The sequence below is a fragment of the Ranitomeya imitator genome, chromosome 6, assembly GCF_032444005.1.
Source record: "Ranitomeya imitator isolate aRanImi1 chromosome 6, aRanImi1.pri, whole genome shotgun sequence".
In the NCBI taxonomy this organism is placed as follows: Eukaryota; Metazoa; Chordata; class Amphibia; order Anura; family Dendrobatidae; genus Ranitomeya; species Ranitomeya imitator.
This window is the reverse complement of record NC_091287.1, coordinates 68,252,289-68,278,411: the sequence shown is the minus strand read 5'-3', so window position 1 is coordinate 68,278,411 and position 26,123 is coordinate 68,252,289. Positions and strand designations below refer to the sequence as shown.

At 41.5% G+C, this 26,123-nt stretch overlaps 1 protein-coding gene across 3 annotated transcripts in view; it reads left to right on the top strand.

Annotated features, from left to right (window-relative positions):
• DPP6 (dipeptidyl peptidase like 6) overlaps nucleotides 1–26,123 on the top strand; it is a 1,887,605-nt gene that overhangs the window by 1,740,818 nt on the left and 120,664 nt on the right. For all 3 annotated transcript variants that reach the window (XM_069729746.1, XM_069729744.1, XM_069729745.1), the window contains exon 8: nucleotides 9,167–9,287. In XM_069729746.1, coding sequence (XP_069585847.1) covers nucleotides 9,167–9,287 — 121 coding nt within the window. The remainder of the gene's footprint in view (nucleotides 1–9,166; nucleotides 9,288–26,123) is intronic.

Sequence of the window (26,123 nt, the reverse complement as noted above, 5' to 3'; positions counted from 1 at the left end):
ATGCCTGTCAAATACTCACCTGCTCCCAGCGCTCCTGGCGCGGTCCCCGCATGTCCCACGGTGTTCGGGCGCGGCAGCTTTTTCCCTTGTTCAGCAGTCACTGGTACCACTCATTAAAGTTATGAATATGGACTCCACTCCCATTGGGGTGGAGCCGCATATTCATTACTGTAATGAGCGGTACCATGTGACCGCTCACTACAGGAAGAAGCTGCGGGCGCCGAAGACATGGGACATGCGGGGACCGCGCCAGGAGCATCGGGAGCAGGTGAGTATGTCATATTCACCTTTCCTCGTTCCACTGTCGCCTCATCTTCCGTGTCCTCTGCAGAGACAGTTCAGGTCAGGGGGCGCGATGACGTATTAGTGTGCGCGCCGCCCTCGGCCTGAACAGTCAGTGTGGAAAGACGGGATGCTGAGGAGCAGCGACGAGAGGTGAGTATGTCATTTTTTTTTAGTGCAGCAGCAGCATTACATGTGGCACAATGCTATATGGAGCGTCTATGGGGCCATAAAGAACTGCATGGAGCATTATATGGGCCATCTATGGGGCCATAACTGCATGGAGCATTATATGGGGCATCTATAGGGCCATAACTGCATAGAGTATTATATGGGGCATTATATGGGGCATCTATGGGGCCATAATGAACTGCATGGAGCATTGTATGGAGCATCTATGGGGCCATAACTGCATGGAGCATTATATGGAGCATCTATGGGGACATAACTGCATGGAGCATTATATGGGGTATCTATGGGGCCATAAAGAACTGCATGGAGCATTATATGGGGCATCTATGGGGCCATAAAGAACTGCATGGAGCATTATATGGAGCATTACATGGGGCCATAAAGAACTGCATGGAGCATTATATGGATCATTACATGGGGCCATAAAGAACTGCATGGAGCATTATATGGAGCATCTATGGGGCCATAATGAACTGCATGGAGCATTATATGGGGCATGTTATGGGGCCATAAAGAACTGTATGGAGCATTATAGGGGGCATATTTGTATATGAAGCATCTTATGGGGCTATAATGAACTGTATGGAGCATTATATGGGGCCTATTTCGTAAGTTGATCTTATGGGGCCATAATGAACTGCATGGAGCATTATATGGGCCTATTTTGTATGGAGCATCTTATGGGGCCATAATGAACACTATGGAGCATTATATGGGGCTCCTGATTCAATATGGATATTCAAAAACACTTAACCTACTGATGTCTCAATTGATTTTACTTTTATTGGTGTCTATTTTTATTTTTGACATTTACCGGTAGCTGCTGCATTTTCCACCCTAGGCTTATACTCGAGTCAATAAGTTTTCCCAGTTTTTTGTTGCAAAATTAGGGGGGTCGGCTTATACTCGGGTCGGCTTATACTCGAGTTTATACGGTAATTCCCGAAAAACTCGATGTTGAAATCACATCCCTGTGGGGGCCATATCATCACTTCAGGACTTTTTCTTCTTCTTTATGCTGAAGGCAGTTTTTAAAGAAGCTTTCCTATGAAGATTTTTTTTCTAGAAATCTTTGTATATCCATAAATAATGTAGTGTGTATGTGTTAATACACTCACCTACCACCACCTTCTCTAGGATCCAGAGCTGCTCTGCTCCTCCTCTCAGTGATATACAAAAAAAAGTTGCACTCTATCATGCTAAAGCATGTCAATCTGGAATATGTGAAATTTGAATAGCAATATGGTTTTGGAGGATTAGGAAAAAATATGAGACTCTTAGCATAACATTTGGCCAAATATTATGTGCCCATCTACCACCGTCAAGGTGGTCTCAGCCTTTTGCACCTCCTCTCAGTGATGTCACCACACTTCAGACTATTCAGTTCACTCGAGCCTCGTTCTGACACTTTGTAGGCTTACATTGCAAAAATCAATTCCGGGTCACACAGTGTCACGACTCAGCTGTCGGGTGACGCAGGACCAGGGGCTCCTTCACTGTTCCTGCCACTTGGGGAGTGCCCTAGCTCTTCCTTTTCCCTGGGATACTTATGAAGGTATATATAACCTACAAAAAACAGTTGTGATGGGAAATGGTACTAAATAAAAGCACCCCAGACCAGAGGTAAGCATGTTACAACGTTTATAACCAACCGCCATAGAAGTATATTAATAACTCTGAAAAAGGAAGTCTCTCATGCCTGCATGGCACAATCACTGTATGACCCCAAACTAAAATCCAATCTGGCAGCACAGTAAACAAGATATGTATAATATGATAATACTGTACCTCCGGTCCGATGGTGCCACAACCCCTACGCGCGTTTCGGCTCGTGTGCCTTCTTGCCTTCTTCCAAGATATGTAAAATATGATAATACTGTACCTCTGGTCCGATGGTGCCACAACCCCTACGTGCGTTTCGGCTCGTGTGCCTTATATATCCCCGGATAGGCATAGGGTGTATTTTGGTTCACCCTGTGTATTGTTTGTCTAATTGGTATTTGCATTTTTTACTGTGTATTTTCACAGATTTGTTGACGTACATAATTATATATCCCCGGATGGGCATAGGGTGTATTTTGGTTCACCCTTGTATTGTTTGTCTAATTGGTATTTACTTATGGGGGTGAAGATGCCGGGGCCGCCACCCTTGCCTTATCTCCTGAGTTAGCCCTCCATCTGTTCTTTTCTCCCACCCAGGGAAGGAGGGATCTACTGTGCACCGCAGTACACCAACCTGACAAACAAGGCTACACAAACAAGGGGGTAACTGAAACCATGCAACAGTCACAGATTACTCCTCCAAAACTCCTTCTCATATGAACAACTCTCCTCCTAAGCCATGCCGCAAAAGCTAGCTCTGATGTGGGTTTGAATCAGGACCCAGATTATAAAGGGGATGAGAGTGGCTAACTGAGCTCAGTTGAAAGCTCAGAGTTTCCAACATGGCTGATTAACCCCTAATCTGCCAAAAGAAATAAACACCAATCAAATGAAGAAGTGCTTCTTCTCAGTGCAGGAGTAGGAACAATCAGACACTGTGGTCTTCTGGCTCCTCTCTGTTGTGGTAACTCTATGACACAGAGTGCACTGAGAGTCTGTAGAGAGATGATATCACTGAGGATCAGAACGGCGCTGGATCCTAGAGAAGGCGATAGTAGGTGAATATATTGACTTACAACCTACATTATATAGACATGCACAAAGCTTTATTGAAAAAAAAGTTCATGGGAGGATTTCTTTGATAACATCAGCTATGTGTTTGGAGTCGTTATTTTGCTGCAGAATAAATTTGGAGCCAATTAAATGCCTCCTTGATAGTATTTCATAATGATAAGTATCTATCTGTATTTTTCAGCATTGAGGAAACTGTTGATCCTAACCAAATCCTCAAATCGGTTTGCTGAAATGAGGCCCCAAACTTACACAAAACCTCCACCATGCTTCACTGTTGCCTGCAGGCACTTAGTACTGTACTGATCTCCAGTCCATCAGAACACAAATTACCTTCTAATATAGCCAAATACTTAACATTTTGACTCATCAGTCAAGGACACCTGCTACCATTTTCAGCACCCCAGTTCCCATGTTTTCTTACGTAGTTGAGGAGTTTGGCCTTGTTTCTATGTAGGTATGGCTTCTTTCATGAAAACTATTTCTGGCCAGACTTCTTTGAACAGTAAATGGGTGTAGCTACGTACCACTGGTTTCTCCCAGTTCTGAGCTGAGTGTCCAGCTAGACAGCTTCTAATTTTTAAATGAAGTAAGTATGACGTGACTTTCATGTGCTGCACTAAGTTTTCTTGGCCGACCACTGTGTCTACGCTTCTCAGTGTTTCGTAGAGCTTCTTTAAAAGAATATGAACAGCACAGTTGGCTTTGAAATCTTTGACTTGGCGAGACCTTGCTGATGCAACTTATAACTTCCTTGTGTCTTTCTGTGGTGCTCAGTACTGCCATGTAGTATGACCTGTAACATAAAACTGTCTTCCACAACTTCACCTTTGTAGCACAGCTCGGCTGTTTCTCACCCATTTTTGCGCCTCTTTCACAACTGTTGAGTTTTAGCTAATGATTGTGTTTCAATCTATATGTAAAAATGATGATCATTATCACCTGTTTGGTATAATTGGTTACTCTAGTAAATAACTAAAGGTCCAGAAATCCCTGACTGTACGTGTTGACCTAGAGGAATTGATTGAGTTTTTAACCCCTTCCTGACCTTAGACGCCACGTAGGCATCATGAAAGTCGGTGCCAATCCGACCTGTGACGCCTATGTGGCATCATGGAGGGATCGCGTCAGTGCAGATCAGGTGAAAGGGTTAACTCCAATTTCACCCGATCTGCAGGGACAGGGGGAGTGGTACTTCAGCCCAGGTGGTGGCTTCACCCCCCCTTGGCTACGATCCCTCTGATTGGCTGTTGAAAGTGAAACTGCCAATCAGAGCGATTTGTAATATTTCACCTATAAAAACTGGTGAAATATTACAATCCAGCCATGGCCGATGCTGCAATATCATCGGCCATGGCTGGAAACCCTGATGTGCCCCCCCACCGCCACCGATCTCCCCCGTCCTCCCCCCGTGCTCCGATGCCACCCCTGTGCTCCGATGCCACCCCCGTGCTCCGATCTCCCCCTCTCATACTTACCGGGCCTCCCGGTGTCCGTCCATCTTCTCCATGGGCGCCGACATCTTCCAAAATGGCGGGCGCATGCGCAGTGCGCCCACCGAATCTGCCGGCTGGCAGATTCGTTCCAGGTATATGTTGATCACTGTGATAAAACCTATCACAGTGATCAAAATAAAAAAAAAGTAAATGACCCCCATAGGTAGGGACAATAATAAAATAAAGAAAATATTTTTTTTTCCACTAGGGTTAGGGCTAGGGTTAGGGTTAGGGCTAGGGTTAGGGCTAGGGTTAGGGCTAGGGTTAGGGGTTAGGGTTAGGGCTAGAGTTAGAATTAGGCTATGTGCACACGGTGCAGATTTGGCTGCGGATCTGCAGCGGATGGGCCGCGGATCCACAGCAGATTGGCCGCGGATCCGCAGCGGATTGGATTTGAAGAAAGAAAAAAGATTTTTTTATTTTCACGGCTCTGCGAAGTAAACTTCTGTGAAGCACTTGGGAGTTCAAAGTGCTCACCACATATCTAGATAAGTTCATTGGGGGGTCTAGTTTCCAATATGGGGTCACTTGTGGGGGGTTTCTACTGTTTGGCACATCAGGGGCTCTGTAAACGCAATGTGACGCCCGCAGACCATTCCATCAAAGTCTGCATTTCAAAAGTCACTACTTCCCTCTTGAGCCCCGATGTGTGCCCAAACAGTGGTTTCCCCCCACATATGGGGCATCAGCGTACTCAGAACAAACTGGACAACAACTTTTTGGGTCCAATTTCTCCTGTTACTCTTGTGAAAATAAAAAATTGCAGGCTAAAAAATATTTTTTGAGGAAAGAAAAATGATTTTTTATTTTCACAGGTCTGCATTATAAACTTCTGTGAAGCCCCTGGGGGTTTAAAGTGGTCACTGCACATCTATACTAGTTCCATGGGAGGTCTAGTTTCCAAAATGGGGTCACATGTGGGGGAGAGCCAATGTTTAGGCACACAGGGGCTCTCCAAATGCGACATGGCGTCCGCTAACGATTGGAGCTAATTTTTCATTCAAAAAGTCAAATGGCGCTCCTTCCCTTCCGAGCCCTGCCATGTGCCCAAACAGTGAATTACCTCCACATGCAAGGTATCGGTGTACTCAGGAGAAATTGCCCAATACATTTTAGGATCCATTTTTATCCTATTCCCCTTGTGGAAATGAACAAATTGAGGCTAAATGAATTTTTTTGTGAAAAAAAGTACTTTTTCATTTTTCGGATATATTTGTGAAGTACCTGGGAGTTCAAAGTGCTCACTATGCATCTAGATAAGTTCCTTGGGGGGTCTAGTTTCCAAAATGGGGTCATATGTGGGGGAGCTCCAATGTTTAGGCACACAGGGACTCTCCAAACACGACATGGTGTCCATTAATGATTGGAGCTAATTTTTCATTCAAAAGTCAAATGGCGCTCCTTCCCTTCCGAGCCCTGCCGTGTGCACAAACAGTTGTTTGTGACCACATATGAGGTATCAATGTACTCAGGAGAAATTGCCCAACACATTTTAGGATCCATTTTATCCTGTTGCCTATGTAAAAATGAAAAATTGAGGCTGAAAGAATGTTTTTGCAAAAAAAAAGTACTTTTTCATTTTTACGAATCAATTTGTGAAGCACCTGGGGGTTCAAAGTGCTCACTATGCATCTAGATAAGCTTCTTGGGCGGTCTAGTTTCCAAAATGGGGTCTCTTGTGGGGGAGCTCCAATGTTTAGGCACACAGGGGCTCTCCAAACACGACATTGTGTCCGCTAAAGATTTGAGCCAATTTTTCACTGAAAAAGTCAAATGGCGCTACTTCCCTTCCGAGCCCTGACGTGTGCCCAGACAGTGGTTCCCCCCCCCCCCCCCACATATGAGGTATCGGCATACTCAGGACAAATTGTACAATAACGTTTGGTGTCCAATTTCTCTTTTTACCCTTGGGAAAATAAAAAAATTGTTGCTAAAACATCATTTTTGTGACTATAAAGTTAAATGTTCATTTTTTCCTTCCATGTTGCTTCTGCTGCTGTGAAGTACCTGAAGGGTTAATAAACTTCTTGAATGTGGTTTTGAGCACCTTGAGGGGTGCAGTTTTTAGAATGGTGTCACTTTTGGGTATTTTCAGCCATATAGACCCCTCAAACTAACTTCAAATGTGAGGTGGTCCCTAAAAAAAATGGTTTTGTAAATTTCATTGTAAAAATGAGAAATCCCTGGTCAATTTTTAACCCTTATAACTTCCTAGCAAAAAAAAATGTTGTTTCCAAAATTGTGCTGATGTAAAGTAGACATGTGGAAAATGTTATTTATTAACTATTTTGTGTCACATAACTCTCTGGTTTAATAGAATAAAATTTCAAAATTTTAGTCAAATTTCCAATTTTTTCACAAATAAATGCAAAAGTTATTGACCTAAATTTACTACTAACATGAAGCCCAATATGTCACGAAAAAAACAATCTCAGAACCGTTAGGATCCGTTGAAGCGTTCCCGAGTTATTACCTCATAAAGGGACACTGGTCAGAATTGCAAAAAATGGCCAGGTCATTAAGGTCAAAATAGGCTGGGTCATGAAGGGGTTAAAGCAAAGGTGGTCAAATCAAATGCTAATTTGATTTAGATTTCTCTTATGTTCATTCACTTTGCATTTTGTTACTTGAAAAAATTCAACTATGAACACTTCTATTACTGAAAGCATTCTTACTTTACATTCTTACTTTTTTTTTATCACACCTGCCTAAATCTTTTTCACAGTACAGTACTGTGCATCCACTTGGCTCATATCCACTGTAGATCGTTTGCAGTGCTGAAATCTGCACGAGATTCTGCAGATTTACCCCAGATTTCACCTTTTGCATTGCAAAAAATTGAAATCCCGGTTAACTCCTTGAGTGCCAAGTTTTTATTGATATTACGGGCTGGATACCCTACTTGGGCACCACTAACTATTTATCGTAAGAGTGCCGTGTTTGTTGTCGTAAGCTTTTTCTATCAAACAGTCATTGAAAATCAGACAGCACATGTAGGGCATTGGAGTGCTGTCTGATTTTTTTTTTTCACTTACCCATAGACTTGTATTGGCAAGTTTGATATGTGACTCGGAGCATAATTGGTCATGTCACTGTGATTTGGTGTGGCCCAAGTGGTCTGGAAAATAACTGGACATGTTAACAGACCCATAGACTATAAGAGGTTTGAGTTTTATCAGGGAATAATACTGATAGACCTCATATGTGAAAATCTGACATCTGCAGGAGCCTTTCATTGACATACTGTAGATATGAAATTTGCAATGTCTATCAATTTACACCGTAGACTTTATTTGCAGTAGATTTCATAAGAATCTCATCCATAATGCAGCTACAATAATACAGTACAATCAGGTGCATAACGTCTCATAAAATGACCTTTATTGAAATTAATAAAATAACCTAAATACAAAAAACAGAGTATTCCTATGGAATACCACATGACATATGCTTTAATCTTACTGTTGGTTATTACCTATATTGTCAATGTTTTTGTTACTCACAAGTTCTAGGCTTAAACTAACTCATACTCTTTATTCACAAACTGTTTGACCATAATGGCAGAGCAAAAAAAAAATTTCAAGCAAGTAGGCCCCATGAAGAAGCTTGGGGCGAAACATGCGTTGTGGCACAGAGGAACACAGGCTACACTAGCTCTTGGCAATGTAAGCACTTGTTTGCCTTTTTTTTTACTCTGCTATTATTGTTTAAGCCAATAACTTGTGAGTAACAAAAGCATTGACAATATAGATAATAACCAACAGTAAATTAAAGCATGTGTCATGTGGTCTTCCATTGGATTACCCTGTTTTTTATATTTATGTTATCTATTTTATTAAACTCAATAAAGGTCATATTTTATGAGATGTTATACACCAGATTTATTTCTTGATGATAATTTCTATTAGAGGTGGTTTTTTTTCCGAATACATAAAATGTTTGATATTACAGTATTATGCTCTTTAGTCTTTGGTGTACTATACACTGCAGATGTTCAGTCTATATCAGGGGTGTCAAACTGCATTCCTCGAGGGCTGCAAACATGTTTTCAGGATTTCCTTGTACTGCACAGGTGATAATTTAATCACCTACACAAATAATGAGTTGGTGATCAAATTATCACCTGTACAGTACAAGGAAATCCTGAAAACATGACCTGTTTGCAGCCCTCGAGGAATGCAGTTTGACACCCCTGGTCTATATGACCCGTGTGAACATATCCTAATTTTAGTATGCATATGCACCTTAAACCAAAATTACCCATCAATTTAAGGAAATTACAACAGACAAAGTGAATAGAAAAGAACAATTCAGATATAAACTTACAATACAAAAACATTCCTGATCCCGGAAACCTCCAACCTCCATCCACTTCAGGTCAGCCGCGGAGCTCTGCCTATGGGCTTATTACGATTTCCTAACATAATGTAGCAATGTCTGATTTATTCTACACATTCACGTAGATTAGCTGGAATAAATCGCACTATCTGACCACTAAGATCTTTTCTGTTCTTTATTTCCAGATTTTTATATTTGAAAATAACATCTTCTACAAAATGTATGCTGACAGCCGCCCCATTCGCTTGGTCTCCACTGGGAAAGAAGGAGTCATTTTTAACGGACTGAGTGACTGGCTTTATGAAGGTAGGACGAATTGTGTTGAAAAAATAGAGCTGTATGAATGATAGCTGACATTTTACTGTAATAAAACCATACATTAGGGCTCCAAACAACAACATTAAAGTCTTTCGGCCCTTCAGATGCCAATATCACTCCCATATGAAATGTGGCAAAGGGCATTGATAGCATTTTTGTGACAGATCATTGTGTCTTGTTTCTCAAATTGCATCTGCAGTCAGCTTTCAGAAAGGTGTGCATCACTTTCTGTGCCTGGAACATAAATAGGCCTTGTATTTTTGATGTATAGGGTGATGTATCAAGTCTAGCAGATGTGCATTTTGCTGTAAAATTGACATGAAGTGCAGTTTGTCTCCTGGTACCAGTAGATCAACCAACAGCATTTGCTTTCAGTTTCTCCTTTGTAAACCATTATTTTATACAAGTTAAACAGAATAGCTTAGTAAAATGGTTTGTATATCACAGATCACACTCCCGTAATGGAGCAATTTGCCATTTAAAGAAAAAATATGGTCTACGTTGAAATACTATGGAAGAAGAAAGAGAAATGTTGGTAAAATTAAGATCCCCAAACACACCAGAGAAAAGTCAGGTGAACCCGTTGTTTTCAGCAAGACCGGCAGGGCCGGACTAGCCATCTGGCAATTCTGGCAAATGCCAGAAGGGCCGGTCTGGTTATGGGCTGCCTTGTCTGCTATGTTAACAGAATCAATGTTCTCAAGACACTCATACTGTTAAGAGTTGTGATGGAGTACAAAGTCGCTGACTCCGTCACCCCAGCAGGCCACAGGTATCATTAGAAATATTGGTCTTGTTGAAAATCTTCCTGTCCTCCATCAGGGTAATATTAGTAATATATCCCATCTGGTTCATCGGGATGGGGACAACATGGGCCTTTGGGATTTCAAATGCCAGGGCTGATTTTCAGACCCAGTCCATACCTGAAGACCGGACATGTATGGGGTTTTCAGATTCTCCTGACCCTTCCCCACACGTAGCCTCTGGTCTTCAAAAGACCTATGTTCTTCATCCAATGGGCTACAAGATTTTTCTTTAGTATCCCCATCCCCTGGAATTCAGTGCCTCAACATGATCAATTTGAACCTTGAAACACCACCTGAAAACTCATCTCATCACCCCGCTGCCTCCTCACTAACACCGGAGTTGCTTCAATCCCCCAACCTCCTGCCTCCTTTCACATTACCCTGTACATGTAGGCCCATGACAGCATGGTCCTCTCACCCTCTATACCAGTCTATCAGAATGTTAGTTTATGTATGTTATATGCATGTAACACTTCTGAAATGTACAGCATCATGGAACTAATGGTGCCTTAAAGATAAATAATAATAATGTAGAAAAGAAGAATGGGTACATGGCACTCACCACGTCCAGCAAACTTTTTTCCAATCAAGTAAAATTACAGCATGGTAGCATATGGAACACTTCAAAGCATGGACAACAGCCGTTTCGCGCCAAGCAGGTGCTTCTTCCTGGTATACATTGGTGATTGCCGCATACGCATTCTTCTTTTCTATATTGAAAATTGATTATACTATGTACCTTTGCTGAGTAAGACCAATAATGTTTTTGGTTAGTCCCAGTATCAACCCTCTATTTGGACAATAAATAATAAAATAATAATAATGTTGGGAAACAAATAATCGGGTTGTGTTACTTCAATGCCAAATCATATTATTCTCTCGGAAGATAGGCCACTGCCAAAGGTGGCGTTTTTAGGTTGCTCTCTCTGCAAAACACTTAATCATTCAACCGAGCCATCATATCAAATCATGGATGTTTTGCTATGTGTATTGTTTGCATCAGTGATCTCCAACCTGTGGCTCCCCAGATGTTGGGAAGCTACATCATTTGAAATCCCATGACATTAGGAGGGCCGCTGCGATGGGAAGGATATGTTCAATTATGGCAGATTTGCTGCAGAAACTTTACAACCTAAATTTAATTTTTGCAGAACATCCAATGATTTCTGCAAGTCGTATTAGATAAATCGGACATGTAAGTATACCATAACACTGCAGTGCTGCATGGTCTAGGGTCTGGACCAATGTAAATCTACAATAGACCTTAGATAGGTTGCCTTATGAAGAAGGGATTTAAGAAGTCAAATTCATAGCCACCTAAAACATCTATACATAACTATGCTACAACTATAAAATGATGCAGAAAATATCTTGATGCACAAAACTGTAACTGGACACAAGAACGGCTAAGAGTTTTCAACAAAATTACATAAATCAATCTTTTTTAATATCTAAGAAATAAGCTTCTTTCTCTACTTATGAGCCACTTCTTTCCATCCTCTGCCTTTTGGATTAATCATTCACGCTAAAAAACTATTGAAGGAAACCTGTCACCTGAATTTGGCAGGACCAATCTTGCCTTGCGCAGGCGTGTACTACGGGGGACAGAGAATGAAGTTCAATCCAATATTTCGGCCAGCGGGTAAGGAAAGGGTGAATCAAACACCTGAAAACTCCACCCATATGACCAAAAACTGGCCCCGCCAAATTCAGGTGACAGGTTCCCTTTAAAATAAAATCCATCTGGTTAAAACAAGCTACACTACTATTTCACCAAGGGCTGAGATTACAGGTGCCTACTAAACTCTATGAACAGGGAAGGAGACAAAGGCAGGAGCAGGGGGAGGCACCAGTACAGGCACACAGACCATGTTATTGCAATCTAGTGAGTGCTTATCTAATCTTGGAGCTGGATTCAGAGCTACACTGCTCGTTACTACTGCATTATGACCATCATGCTGCTTTATATTGTCCTCCATGCTGCTGATGCTTTTCTCTGTGCTACATGGGGAGAGAAGAATTACTCATGTCTTTATGTACTGTACATGTAGTTAGTCTCCACCGACTATTTCACAGATAACTGAATATTAAAGATAACGTTTGAATAGGTTACATTGGGGATAATGCAGGATGCTAGTCATATGACTTCCCGGAGCATGGTTATTGCTCATGTATAGAAGCATGACAACTTATTAGAAAAATTCACCTGAAATGGGGCTATTACATTTCAACACAGTGCAAACCCTGGAAGGTCGAGGTTCGGTGTCAACTTTGCAGTTTTTTGTATCGTGGTATGACGGTGGTGTCATGTTAGGAGATGTTAAATCTACACTGACTGCTTTATCAGGACACATTTTCGTTTTCTAGTATCATCACTCAATGAAGCCATTTTTAGATTGAATATTATTTTTCATATCCCGAAATAACCCATGTGTGATAAACGCGCTGGAAGATCAGTTCTTCAGTGAATGATAACTAATGTCACAGTGTGACGTTAGAAAAGAGCCAGATGCTCCTTGGCCCCCGGGGTTTTGCTTTACTGATTGTCATTTCCATCCTGTTCTCTTCTTCATAAAACAGCATGACAGGATATTAAACACAACAGTATCGTCACTGTAGATATTGGCGGCCGCTTCTAAGGTTACTTAACCTTCCCTGGACCCTTAGCCAAATTTCAATCATAGCTACTTGCCAGTCTTAAACTGGAGATTTTTAGTTAGTCGACACTTCTGGGATCACAGATTATTTGTAATTTTACACCCATGTATATCATGACTACATTGCATTTGTGTTTTATCCCTGTAATGTCATATATAGTCATAAAGAAAAATCATCTCCCCCTCCTCATCACGGCCTCTTCTCAAAAAGTGAGTTTACAAAGACTGGGTATTCAAATTGCTTATTCTACAAACACTTTGACCCCGCTTCATCATCGATTTTGTGCCTGTTTTTTTCTAGTTTTGTGTGTTTTGCATCTTTTTTTGCTTGCAACCAATTCATCATTTTATTTGCTCCTCTATTAAGTCTATTTTATTTGAGCTCGACTGCGTTTTTTTAAATTCGTTTCTTCTTTATTTTGTTTGTTGTTTAATGACTCCAGATGTTTTTGCAGGATTAATCAATTGTGATTTTTTTTTTTAAGTTACAAACTTTGGTGCAATTTTATTCTATTCACTCCTGGTGTATTTTCGAGTATGAAGACACAAAAAGAGCACAGCGAAGTCAAAAAATACTCTGTTGTAAAGAAGTCACAGTAAATAAGCAAGTGCTAGTCAAAAAATGAAAAAAATACAGGGTATTTAGTTAATACGTTTTTTGCAAAAAAATGTATATTAAGCTTCTCCACCAATCGTCAAGGTATACCCATAATAGAGCAGTCCTATCTAATGTATATAATCCCTATCTGATGTATTTAAAAACCTTGTGTTTTTGGTATTTTCAAGTATGCCAAAATTTTGACACAATTTTTGCAACCTTTCGCAAAAGCAGTTCTAGACAGGAAAAAAAAATCCAATTTTTGACTGTGTGCCAAATTCATGATTTGCATACCCAAATTGTGATGAATTTGGTAGTAAAAACTGCAAGTAATACTATTAGACAAAAAGGGAAATTGACTTAAAAATTGAATTAATGAATTAGGGCTATAACTATCCAAGGGCATATTGCTTATCCTTGCAAAACCATTACATCTGTCTACAAACTTCCCAATTGCTGTTACTTTGTAAGGGCTCATGCACACATCCGGTCAAAATCGGTCCAAGCACGGATTGGGCACGGGTCTCCCGACGCTTCTTCAAGCACTTTCTAAAGTGTTTTTTACTAGTGAAAAAAAGAACTTTCCAGTAAAGCCGTAGAGATATATAAAACACACTTCAAAAAGATGCAATTTCCTAGCCTTTTTTATTTGGGTTTGTGCTGTTTAGCATTTTTGACAATAATTTGCCAATAATTATGTTTTTTATTATTTCAGTTTCAACCGTTTTATAAGTGTGAAAAAATAACTCTGTAATCTATTTTTTTTAAAGATGCCATTTAAAATGATGTTGCTTATACTGCCATTTTCAAAGGTCACCCAGCACTTCATACATTTCTCATATTGGAAAGCTGATAAGACGTTCCTCTCGCTTGGCTTGGTGCACGCACTCGTCATTTATAATTTATGCAAACAAAAATTAGCGAATGCCAAGTTACAGCAGTATTTAGAGAAATAGTACAAGATGCCTGATGGGATGGCATTTGGAGGAAAAAAAAATCATATTGGAGTGAATTTATTAAAGGGGTTATCCCAGAATCTGGTATCGTATGAAACTCTCCGCAGTGTACTAACCTTTCCTAAATAATGCAGCCAAGTCATCAGCTGTCACTGCCTGGTTTCTTCTGGCTCCTTCTCGGTGTACAGTGGGTGGTCCTTCAATGCTGCCCACGAGACCTCTGTAAATGACATTTCCCACAACCCACTGCTTCTTCTCCAGACTTCCTGCTCTCCCTTATGCACGAATAGGTGCTTTCACATTGTGTTCTGTGTCCCGGTTGGGGCATATGTCCGAAATCCCCCACAAAACAGGATCAGGACTCCAGGTGTATGCGCCAATGGGCCATAGACTGTAATGGTGACAGGAGAGTGAAGGTGCGCTATGCCGTGCAATGAGTGTACGTCTACAGGAGGTGGACAATCAGACATAGTAGACTGCATTTGAGTGGCCAACTCCTGTAGGCGTACACTCACAAAAAAAAGTGCATGGCAGAGAGCACATTTCTCTCTGCCATCACCATTACAGTCTATGGCCCCATGGGGGCATGCGTCCGGATCCAATTTTGCAGTATAAGACAGTCCCAGTCACACCCTTACAGTGCAGTGATAATTTTCCGCCAGACATAGCTCTTTGCATTTAGCTCAAAAAGTTATAGGTCTCATCTGAAGAGTGCACCTTCATATAGGCAACACAGCTGGCATGTGATCTGGTCATTTGAGACCAAAGTAGAACTTTTTTGGCTAAATTCAAAGCGCTATGTGGGATGGTAAGCTAACACTGCACATCACCCTGAAAACACCATCCCTATTGTCAAGCATGGTGGTGGAAGCATCATCCTATGAGGTGTGCATCATCCTATTTAGATGAAAGCATATTAATGTGTGTGAATGGCCCAGTCACAGTCCAGACCATTGAGAATCTGTGACAAGACTTGAAAACGTCTCCATCCATGAATACAAATGCAAATCTCAATTTTCAGATTTATATTGTTAAAATAATTCGAAAACCATGTATTATTTCCTTTGAAGTCACAAATACTACTTGCTACTTGGTGTTGGCATGTCACATAAATTCCCAATAAAAACTGAAGAACTTTACACAGATTATTATAACTGCAATTATCATCATTTTACAGTTTCCAGTGAATTGAGCTGATGTCTTCATATCAGAATAATGGGCTATAGACACGTATGACTTATAATCATAGTGATTTACTATGGTTTTCCAATGTGTCTGTAAAATACTAAATTTGTCTGGCCAGGAAGGTGTTAAAGGCAGTTGTGATGTGCAATACATGAGCAGCTTTTCAATTACCAATAGCTTCAAAATTCTTTTATTAGTGTTTCACATAAAACTTGCTAAATCCTTTACCTACGGTACATACTAAAACATATACATTTACCAGTATATCTAAATATTTCTTCTTTGAAAAAGTAGACTAAAATAAATGTGGAAATAAAGTGTAATTAATATCCGAGGGATATGACGATCCAGTCTGTACCTGTCACACGATACACAAGGCTCACTGAACCAAAGCAAAAAAGACAAAATAGAACGTTGTCTTGCTACTGCCACCATGTGGATGAAATTGTGTACCACATGTAACTAGGCATTTTATAGGCTCACGCATTGAAATTGTCAGATATTCTACTGCACTGTATTCAACAAGCAGCTCTTTTTAATGTATAGATTGGTGCTCATAGTGCATTTGGCATTATGGATCCAGATTTCCATTGCTTTTGTTTCCAAGGTAAAAGCCTTTCATGCTCAGCTCAACATTTTTGATGATAACAGTAACATAACCCCTCGGTGAAATTACTTCACTCATGTCTAAAGCTATATATATTCATATATATATATATATAGCTCATTCATCATACTCACGAGCCTTCATCATGTGGACAATGATGCAGTGGTGTCAATGTCTGAAAATGTTTACACAGCCCATATGTATGTGTTTGTGTATATATATATACAGTGGGGCAAAAAAGTATTTAGTCAGTCAGCAATAGTGCAAGTTCCACCACTTAAAAAGATGAGAGGCGTCTGTAATTTACATCATAGGTAGACCTCAACTATGGGAGACAAACTGAGAAAAAAAAATCCAGAAAATCACATTGTCTGTTTTTTTAACATTTTATTTGCATATCATGGTGGAAAATAAGTATTTGATCAGAAACAAACAATCAAGATTTCTGGCTCTCACAGACCTGTAACTTCTTCTTTAAGAGTCTCCTCTTTCCTCCACTCATTACCTGTAGTAATGGCACCTGTTTAAACTTGTTATCAGTATAAAAAGACACTTGTGCACACCCTCAAACAGTCTGACTCCAAACTCCACTATGGTGAAGACCAAAGAGCTGTCAAAGGACACCAGAAACAAAATTGTAGCCCTGCACCAGGCTGGGAAGACTGAATCTGCAATAGCCAACCAGCTTGGAGTGAAGAAATCAACAGTGGGAGCAATAATTAGAAAATGGAAGACATACAAGACCACTGATAATCTCCCTCGATCTGGGGCTCCACGCAAAATCCCACCCCGTGGGGTCAGAATGATCACAAGAACGGTGAGCAAACATCCCAGAACCACGCGGGGGGACCTAGTGAATGAACTGCAGAGAGCTGGGACCAATGTAACAAGGCCTACCATAAGTAACACACTACGCCACCATGGACTCAGATCCTGCAGTGCCAGACGTGTCCCACTGCTTAAGCCAGTACATGTCCGGGCCCGTCTGAAGTTTGCTAGAGAGCATTTGGATGATCCAGAGGAGTTTTGGGAGAATGTCCTATGGTCTGATGAAACCAAACTGGAACTGTTTGGTAGAAACACAACTTGTCGTGTTTGGAGGAAAAAGAATACTGAGTTGCATCCATCAAACACCATACCTACTGTAAAGCATGGTGGTGGAAACATCATGCTTTGGGGCTGTTTCTCTGCAAAGGGGCCAGGACGACTGATCCGGGTACATGAAAGAATGAATGGGGCCATGTATCGTGAGATTTTGAGTGCAAACCTCCTTCCATCAGCAAGGGCATTGAAGATGAAACGTGGCTGGGTCTTTCAACATGACAATGATCCAAAGCACACCGCCAGGGCAACGAAGGAGTGGCTTCGTAAGAAGCATTTCAAGGTCCTGGAGTGGCCTAGCCAGTCTCCAGATCTCAACCCTATAGAAAACCTTTGGAAGGAGTTGAAAGTCCGTGTTGCCAAGCGAAAAGCCAAAAACATCACTGCTCTAGAGGAGATCTGCATGGAGGAATGGGCCAACATACCAACAACAGTGTGTGGCAACCTTGTGAAGACTTACAGAAAACGTTTGACCTCTGTCATTGCCAACAAAGGATATATTACAAAGTATTGAGATGAAATTTTGTTTCTGACCAAATACTTATTTTCCACCATAATATGCAAATAAAATGTTAAAAAAACAGACAATGTGATTTTCTGGATTTTTTTTTTCTCAGTTTGTCTCCCATAGTTGAGGTCTACCTATGATGTACATTACAGACTTCTCTCATCTTTTTAAGTGGTGGAACTTGCACTATTGCTGACTGACTAAATACTTTTTTGCCCCACTGTATATATATATATATATATATATTATACATATATATAAAATATATGTATATATATATATATATAATTGTGATGCGGTGACCCCTGTTACAGGACCCCTCAGGATACACTTGGAGGCATAACTGTGATGGTGAGACACTGACCGGTGTCGTGATGAATGGCCGTTATGTATTACAGAGGTGGGTGGCCCTGTGATGGAAGCCTGGGCGTGTTTTGCTCAGCAGATCTACTGCTGTAGGATTTGCTTTACATTGGGAGGCTTCCAGGTGACTTGGAGAGTTGGGTGGGTCCAGTCACCTACATACCCACCCAAGGGGATGTGTCAGAGCACCCAAGATGAGGCCTGTGTGTGGTTGTCTGTTTGAGGACCTGCAGTGATGTCACAATAACCTGACTAGCCGTGTGATAGGTACTTGGGTGTGGCTACACCTATGTAATGGAGGTTTGTTTGGCACATGGGTGAGGAGAGTATTTGGGAGTCTGTCAGCATGGACAGATTTTCCATGTGTCCAGGCTGGACACTACAGAGTGGTCTGTGTGCAGTGAAGATGAAGTGTTCCTAAGTGTGTGGCTTTAGACCAAACCTGCTTGCTTGCTAGACATTGCACAGCCTGGGGAAGGAGTGCCAGCTAGTCTGAGCCAGAGGAAGGAGGTCTGTGAGATACCTCCGGAGTGGACGGTCTGATAACCGTGAGTGATACTGACCAGGGTCAATGAGAGACTGTGTTTATTCGATACCTCTGAGGCTAAGAGGCATTCGGGAACCTGTGTGGCCGACACCAACAGGTAATGGTCAGGAATCCATATTATGCTGACCAGGGTCAGTGAGAGACTGTGTTTATGGGATACCTCTGAGGATAAGAGGCATTCGGGAACCTGTGTGGCCGACACCAACAGGTAATGGACAGGAATCCATATTATGCTGACCAGGGTCAGTGAGAGACTGTGTTTATTCGATACCTCTAAGGATAAGAGGCATTCGGGAACCTGTGTGGCCGACACCAACAGGTAATGGTCAGGAATCCATATTATGCTGACCAGGGTCAGTGAGAGACTGTGTTTATGGGATACCTCTGAGGATAAGAGGCATTCGGGAACCTGTGTGGCCGACACCAACAGGTAATGGACAGGAATCCATATTATGCTGACCAGGGTCAGTGAGAGACTGTGTTTATGGGATACCTCTGAGGATAAGAGGCATCCGGGAACCTGTGTGGCCGACACCAACAGGTAACGGTCAGGAATCCATATTATGCTGACCAGGGTCAGTGAGAGACTGTGTTTATTCGATACCTCTGAGGATAAGAGGCATCCGGGAACCTGTGTGGCCGACACCAGCAGGTAACGGACAGGAATCCATATTATGCTGACCAGGGTCAGTGAGAGACTGTGTTTATTCGATACCTCTGAGGATAAGAGGCATCCGGGAACCTGTGTGGCCGACACCAACAGGTAATGGTCAGGAATCCATATTATGCTGACCAGGGTCAGTGAGAGACTGTGTTTATGGGATACCTCTGAGGATAAGAGGCATCCGGGAACCTGTGTGGCCGACACCAGCAGGTAACGGACAGGAATCCATATTATGCTGACCAGGGTCAGTGAGAGACTGTGTTTATTCGATACCTCTGAGGATAAGAGGCATCCAGGAACCTGTGTGGCCGACACCAACAGGTAATGGACAGGAATCCATATTATGCTGACCAGGGTCAGTGAGAGACTGTGTTTATTCGATACCTCTGAGGATAAGAGGCATCCGGGAACCTGTGTGGCCGACACCAACAGGTAATGGTCAGGAATCCATATTATGCTGACCAGGGTCAGTGAGAGACTGTGTTTATGGGATACCTCTGAGGATAAGAGGCATTCGGGAACCTGTGTGGCCGACACCAACAGGTAATGGACAGGAATCCATATTATGCTGACCAGAGTCAGTGAGAGACTGTGTTTATTCGATACCTCTGAGGATAAGAGGCATCCAGGAACCTGTGTGGCCGACACCGACAGGTAACGGTCAGGAATCCATATTATGCTGACCAGGGTCAGTGAGAGACTGTGTTTATGGGATACCTCTGAGGATAAGAGGCATCCGGGAACCTGTGTGGCCGACACCAACAGGTAATGGTCAGGAATCCATATTATGCTGACCAGGGTCAGTGAGAGACTGTGTTTATGGGATACCTCTGAGGATAAGAGGCATTCGGGAACCTGTGTGGCCGACACCAACAGGTAATGGACAGGAATCCATATTATGCTGACCAGAGTCAGTGAGAGACTGTGTTTATTCGATACCTCTGAGGATAAGAGGCATCCAGGAACCTGTGTGGCCGACACCGACAGGTAACGGTCAGGAATCCATATTATGCTGACCAGGGTCAGTGAGAGACTGTGTTTATGGGATACCTCTGATGATAAGAGGCATCCGGGAACCTGTGTGGCCGACACCAACAGGTAATGGACAGGAATCCATATTATGCTGACCAGGGTCAGCGAGAGACTGTGTTTATTCGATACCTCTGAGGATAAGAGGCATCCGGGAACCTGTGTGGCCGACACCAACAGGTAACGGTCAGGAATCCATATTATGCTGACCAGGGTCAGTGAGAGACTGTGTTTATGGGATACCTCTGAGGATAAGAGGCATCCGGGAACCTGTGTGGCCGACACCGACAGGTAATGGTCAGGAATCCATATTATGCTGACCAGGGTCAGTGAGAGACTGTGTTTATGGGATACCTCTGAGGATAAGAGGCATCCGGGAACCTGTGTGGCCGACACCAGCAGGTAATGGTCAGGAATCCATATTATGCTGACCAGGGTCAGTGAGAGACTGTGTTTATGGGATACCTCTGAGGATAAGAGGCATCCGGGAACCTGTGTGGCCGACACCAACAGGTAATGGACAGGAATCCATATTATGCTGACCAGGGTCAGTGAGAGACTGTGTTTATGGGATACCTCTGAGGATAAGAGGCATCCGGGAACTTGTGTGGCCGACACCGACAGGTAACGGTCAGGAATCCATATTATGCTGACCAGGGTCAGTGAGAGACTGTGTTTATGGGATACCTCTGAGGATAAGAGGCATCCGGGAACCTGTGTGGCCGACACCGACAGGTAACGGACAGGAATCCATATTATGCTCACCGGGGTCAGTGAGAGACTGTGTTTAGGCTATAGAGCCTGCGTGCTGGACATGGCACAGCCTGTTAGCCCACAGGCCTGAGAGAGCGGAGCTCTACTATGGACATTGAGGATTCATCTGTCTGATGTAAAACTGTTTACCTTTTGTTCATGTTCATTTTTCTATTGTTTATGGAGAAAATAAACCCCATAGAATGTTTTAAGTGAAAAATCGTTCCCGTGTGCCAGATTATCGCAGCCAAGCGAGTGTTTCCCAAACCCATTAGTGATCGCTGCACACACAGTCATGGCGGAAATTGTTGGCATTCTTGAAATTGTTCCAGAAAATGAAGTGTTTTTCCCAGAAAATGGTTGTGATTACCCATGTTTTGTTATACATATGTGTATTTCCTTTATGTATTATTGGAACTACACAAAAACTACAAAAACCAGAAGAAAAAAAAGTAAATTGGACATTATTTTACAAAAAATAAATGGGATGCACAAAATTGTTGGCATCCTCAACCTAATATTTGGTTGCACACCCTTTGGAATAAATAACTGTAATCAGTCGCTTCCTATAACCATTCACAAGCTTCTTTGGCCACTCAACTGGAATTTTGGACCACTCTTCTTTTGCAAACTGCTCAGGGTCTATTACCGTGTCAGCAACAGATGGAGTTTCTACCATCAATAGCAATTTTCCTGAAGATCCAGTGCTGGGGTCCTGGGTTCTAATCCCACCTTGGACAACATCTGCAAGGAGTTTGTATGTTCTCCCCATGTTTGCGTGGGTTTCCTCCGGGTACTCCGGTTTCCTCTCACACTCCATAGACATACTGATAGGGAATGTAGATTGTGAGCCCCATCGGGGACAGCGATAATAATGTGTGCAAACTGTAAAGCGCTGGGAATATGTTAGCGCTATGTAAAAATAAAGATTATTAGTTATTATTATCCTTCTCAAACAGAAAAAAGTTTTTGTAAATAAAAGTATAGATGATAATTCGGTGGATATTCATTTCCTGGAGGTCATTTCTATGTGATGCCTCAATTAATGACCTCATTGGAGGTGATGCAGCTTTTGAGTACAATTGGAAACAGACTTTCTGAAAGTAAATTCACTTTGTTACCGTTGCCGCACAGGTCTTGAATAAAATGGACACATAACCTTTGAAACACTTGAAAAGTAATTTCGATTATAGCGATTGTGTATAAGGGAACTGGCAGAAATCTCGTATTTGTAGTCAAACTTGGGCTTTGCCGAGGGGCACAATGCAGTTTTATAACCACGGCACAAGAAAGGTAATTATTCTGGCAGATCTCTCAGGTACATTTTAGAAGACAGTAGGTTAGTATAATAGATGCTTCACCCCAGGACCTTTTCAGCATTTCTTAAGACTTTCTGGAAGCAAACTTCCACTTCTGAGAAATCTCAGATATACAATGTGCCCCTTCTACCGAACAGCAAGGTACCTCCGTGACCTAAAATACTGCAGTTGTTCAAAATGGGAGACAGCAGCATAATTACTGTTCTTCAAGCTTCTGAGTAACATGGTCTTAGAGCAGATGTAGTGCCATAGAATGATATTGTCAGTGCCAGGCTTATTTAACCCCTTCATGACTGGAGGTGGTTTTTGGTTTTAGGTTTTCGTTTTTTGCACCCCTTCTTCCCAGACCCATAACTTTTTAATTTTTCTGTCATGTGAGGGCTGCATTCAGAATCACCCGATCTGTCAATATAAAAAAAGATTAACCCAATCGCTAAACGGCATAATGAGAAAAAAATTAAAAACGCCAGAATTACCTTTTTTTTGGTCACTACTACGTTGAAATAAAATGTAATAACGGGTGATCAAAAGATTCTATGTACACCAAAATGGTATCAATGAAAACATCAGCTTTCCGCGCAAAGAATAAGCCCTCACCTAACCGAAGATCATGAAAAATGGAGATGCTACAGGTCTTGGAAATGGAGCTTTTTTTTAACAAATTTGGGATTTTTTTTCACCCCTTAAATAAAAAAAGAACCTTTACATGTTTGGTGTCTGTGAACTCATAATGACCTGGAGAATCATCAGTTTCAGCATTTAGCGAACATGGTTAAAAAAAAAAAACTACTGTGGAATTGTACTTTTTTGGGGAATTTAACCACACTTGGAATTTGTTTCCGTTTTCCAGTACATGATATGTTAAAACCAATGGTGTCGCTGAAAAGTACAACCTGTCCCGCAAAAAAGCAAGCCCTCACATGGCCATTTTGACAAAAAAATAAAAAAAATAATGGCTCTGGGAAGAAGGGGAGCGAAATATGAAAACGCAAAAAAAAGGAAAATGCCCCAGGGGTTAATGGGTTAACAAGTGCAGAAAATCTATGACATCAAAGTCACCAAAAGCTCATCATGGGTGGGAACGTAGCCTAATAACACAAGAATTATTTACAGTGGTCGGTGGGAGAAAAACATCACAAATTCATAGATAAAAATAAATTGCAATGCCTAGAGCATGCTGTGATTTTGTTAAAAGAAAAAATCAAAACTTAAATACAAAAACCCAAGTAAAGTGGAAAAAAATTGCATCCTAGCATTTGGCGTTGCCATAAAAAAGGCCACACTCGGGCATCCTTTAATAAAGGTATTCTTCAAAGATGTATGTGTATTATGAATAAGTCTAATCCTGGCTGAGGGGAACAATTTAATGAATGAAAGCAAATTGTAAAGTGTGGATGTGAGTCGCACATTACGCGGCTCATATAGTATTCCTCGCGATGTGCTGCCACGGGATCGTTGTGCTTTTGTGCTGACAGCAAAAACGAGAGATTATAGCTGGAGCTTTTGCTGTGACATATTGCAGTGCATGGTGCTATTAACCAGGGAGGTGACAAGTGTCTAACAGAAAGGTGTACCCAAACATCTGGAGCGCTAACCGGCAGCAAATCTGTCCGCGCATCATCAGTGTGATTATATGACTCATCAGGATGTAGATTGAAGCCATAACGGAATAATAATGTCATCATTTTCATTCAAATTATACCAAGAAAGTAGATTAGTTTCATGTCATGGTCAAAAGCCAATATTACAGACTTAACCATTCTGAATACCGAATAGATGAAAAGATTTCAAAATCTTAAGGGAACATGATTAAAGTTAGAAAGTCTGCTGTAAAATCGAAGAAAAGCTCTAGAACAAAATATTTATCACAAAACATCTCACGCTATAAAGCTGCATAAACTGTTAGGGTCCATCACAGATTATTTATATTTGTTTATTATTCTAGTACCAGCCACGTAGATGAGATTTGAACAGGTTTGACCCCAAAAATGAGATGTAAAATCCAGCACAGATATTTTGTGTCTAGATCCACAAGTGTTATAAAAGTACTGGTTTATGGAATTTTCAAGGCAGAATTCATAATATTCCTCCAAAAAACTTTAATTGTCTGGCTGTGTCAGGACCGATGGAGTTGTATGGGCTTGTTTTTTGCGAGCAGGCATTTTTATTGATACCATTTTCGATATACGTATGACAATTTGAAAAACAGCAATTCTGATGTTTCACTATTTTTTCTTTTTGCTGTCAAGTTTTAAATAAAGCTGCTTAGATTTTTTTACACTTCCTGGTATTTACGGTAGTTTTGACTTTATTGATATAGTCATGAGCAGATTATATTGAAATGCACCATAAACGCATGTGCAGTTTTTACTTGTGAATTTTTCACATCTAATGCAAGTCTATGGGAAAATTCTGCACATGAAGCTCAGCGTAACCGCAAGAGAAATTGGCATGTTGCAACTTTAAAACACGACCCACAGGTCAGTTTATGCTGAGTTAAAAAAAGGAACATTGGGCCTGACATTTCTATAAATTTCATCCTCCTTGCTGGAAGACACTGCATTTTAGATTCCAAGAAAATATGTATTGTCAAAAACTCACCAACAACTAATTGTGGGCACACAGCTTCAGAGTGAGGCCTCCTTCACACATACTGGTGATTCCTCCACAGGAAAAAACAGTACTGGTGACATCCATGGTCCGTGTCCGTGTGCCATCTGTATGTACATATGTGACATCCGTGTGACCATTTGCTGTCCGTGTGTCACATCCGTGTGCCATCCGAGTGACGTGTACCAGTGCCTGGGAAGAAGTGGTACAGTTCACGCTGTTCTCAGGCGCTGACCGGCCGCTGAAGGCAGCTCTCATCATTGTCTCCTGGTCGCACTGGTCTTGGTTGACAATGATGGAAGTTGTATTCAGCACCCACTGTGTCCCTGTTGTGCAAAATAAAGAATTAAGTTAAAAAATGGCGTGGGCTCTCCTACAATTTTGATAACCGACAGAGGGAAAGCCCATGGCTAGGGAATGATGTTCACAATCTGGGAAAAGGGGCCAGTATTCCAAAAGGTTCCCAGGCTAATAACAAGAGCTCACAGCAATTTGTTTTGCCTTTCCTAGTGAATTTACAGAGGACCCCAGAAAAAAAAATGACGTTGGGTCTCCCTATAAAATAAACAAGCAAAGGCTAAACAGACAGCTGTGGGTTGATATTAATAGTCTCGGAAGTGGCCAGACATGTTGCCCCACCCCATCAGGCTACCAACATCAACACCCAGCTACCTCAGAAATGGCTCATTCATAAGATGCACCAAATCTGGTGCTTTGCCTTGCTCTTTGCCTTGTGGTGGTTGAAAGTGGGGTAATAGGGTTGGTGTTAATGTCAACTTCGTATTGTCAGGTGAAATCAAGCCCTGGGGTTAATAATGGACAGGCATCTATAAAACACCCCATTATTAATCCCATAGTTAGTATTGAAATAAACACACAGCTTGAATAGAATCTTTTATTTGAAAAAAAATAAAACACCCTATTCTACACATTTATTTAAAAATAAAAAACAAAGTTATACTCACCTTACACCTAATCCATTGAAGCCTTTGCACCCTGTAAAAGACAGAAAATAATACACAACCATTATACTCACCTTACGTCTTACCCACTGATGCCCATGTCTCCTGTAAAAAAAAAAATAATAATAATAAACAAACATGCAAGTTATTGGTCTGGTT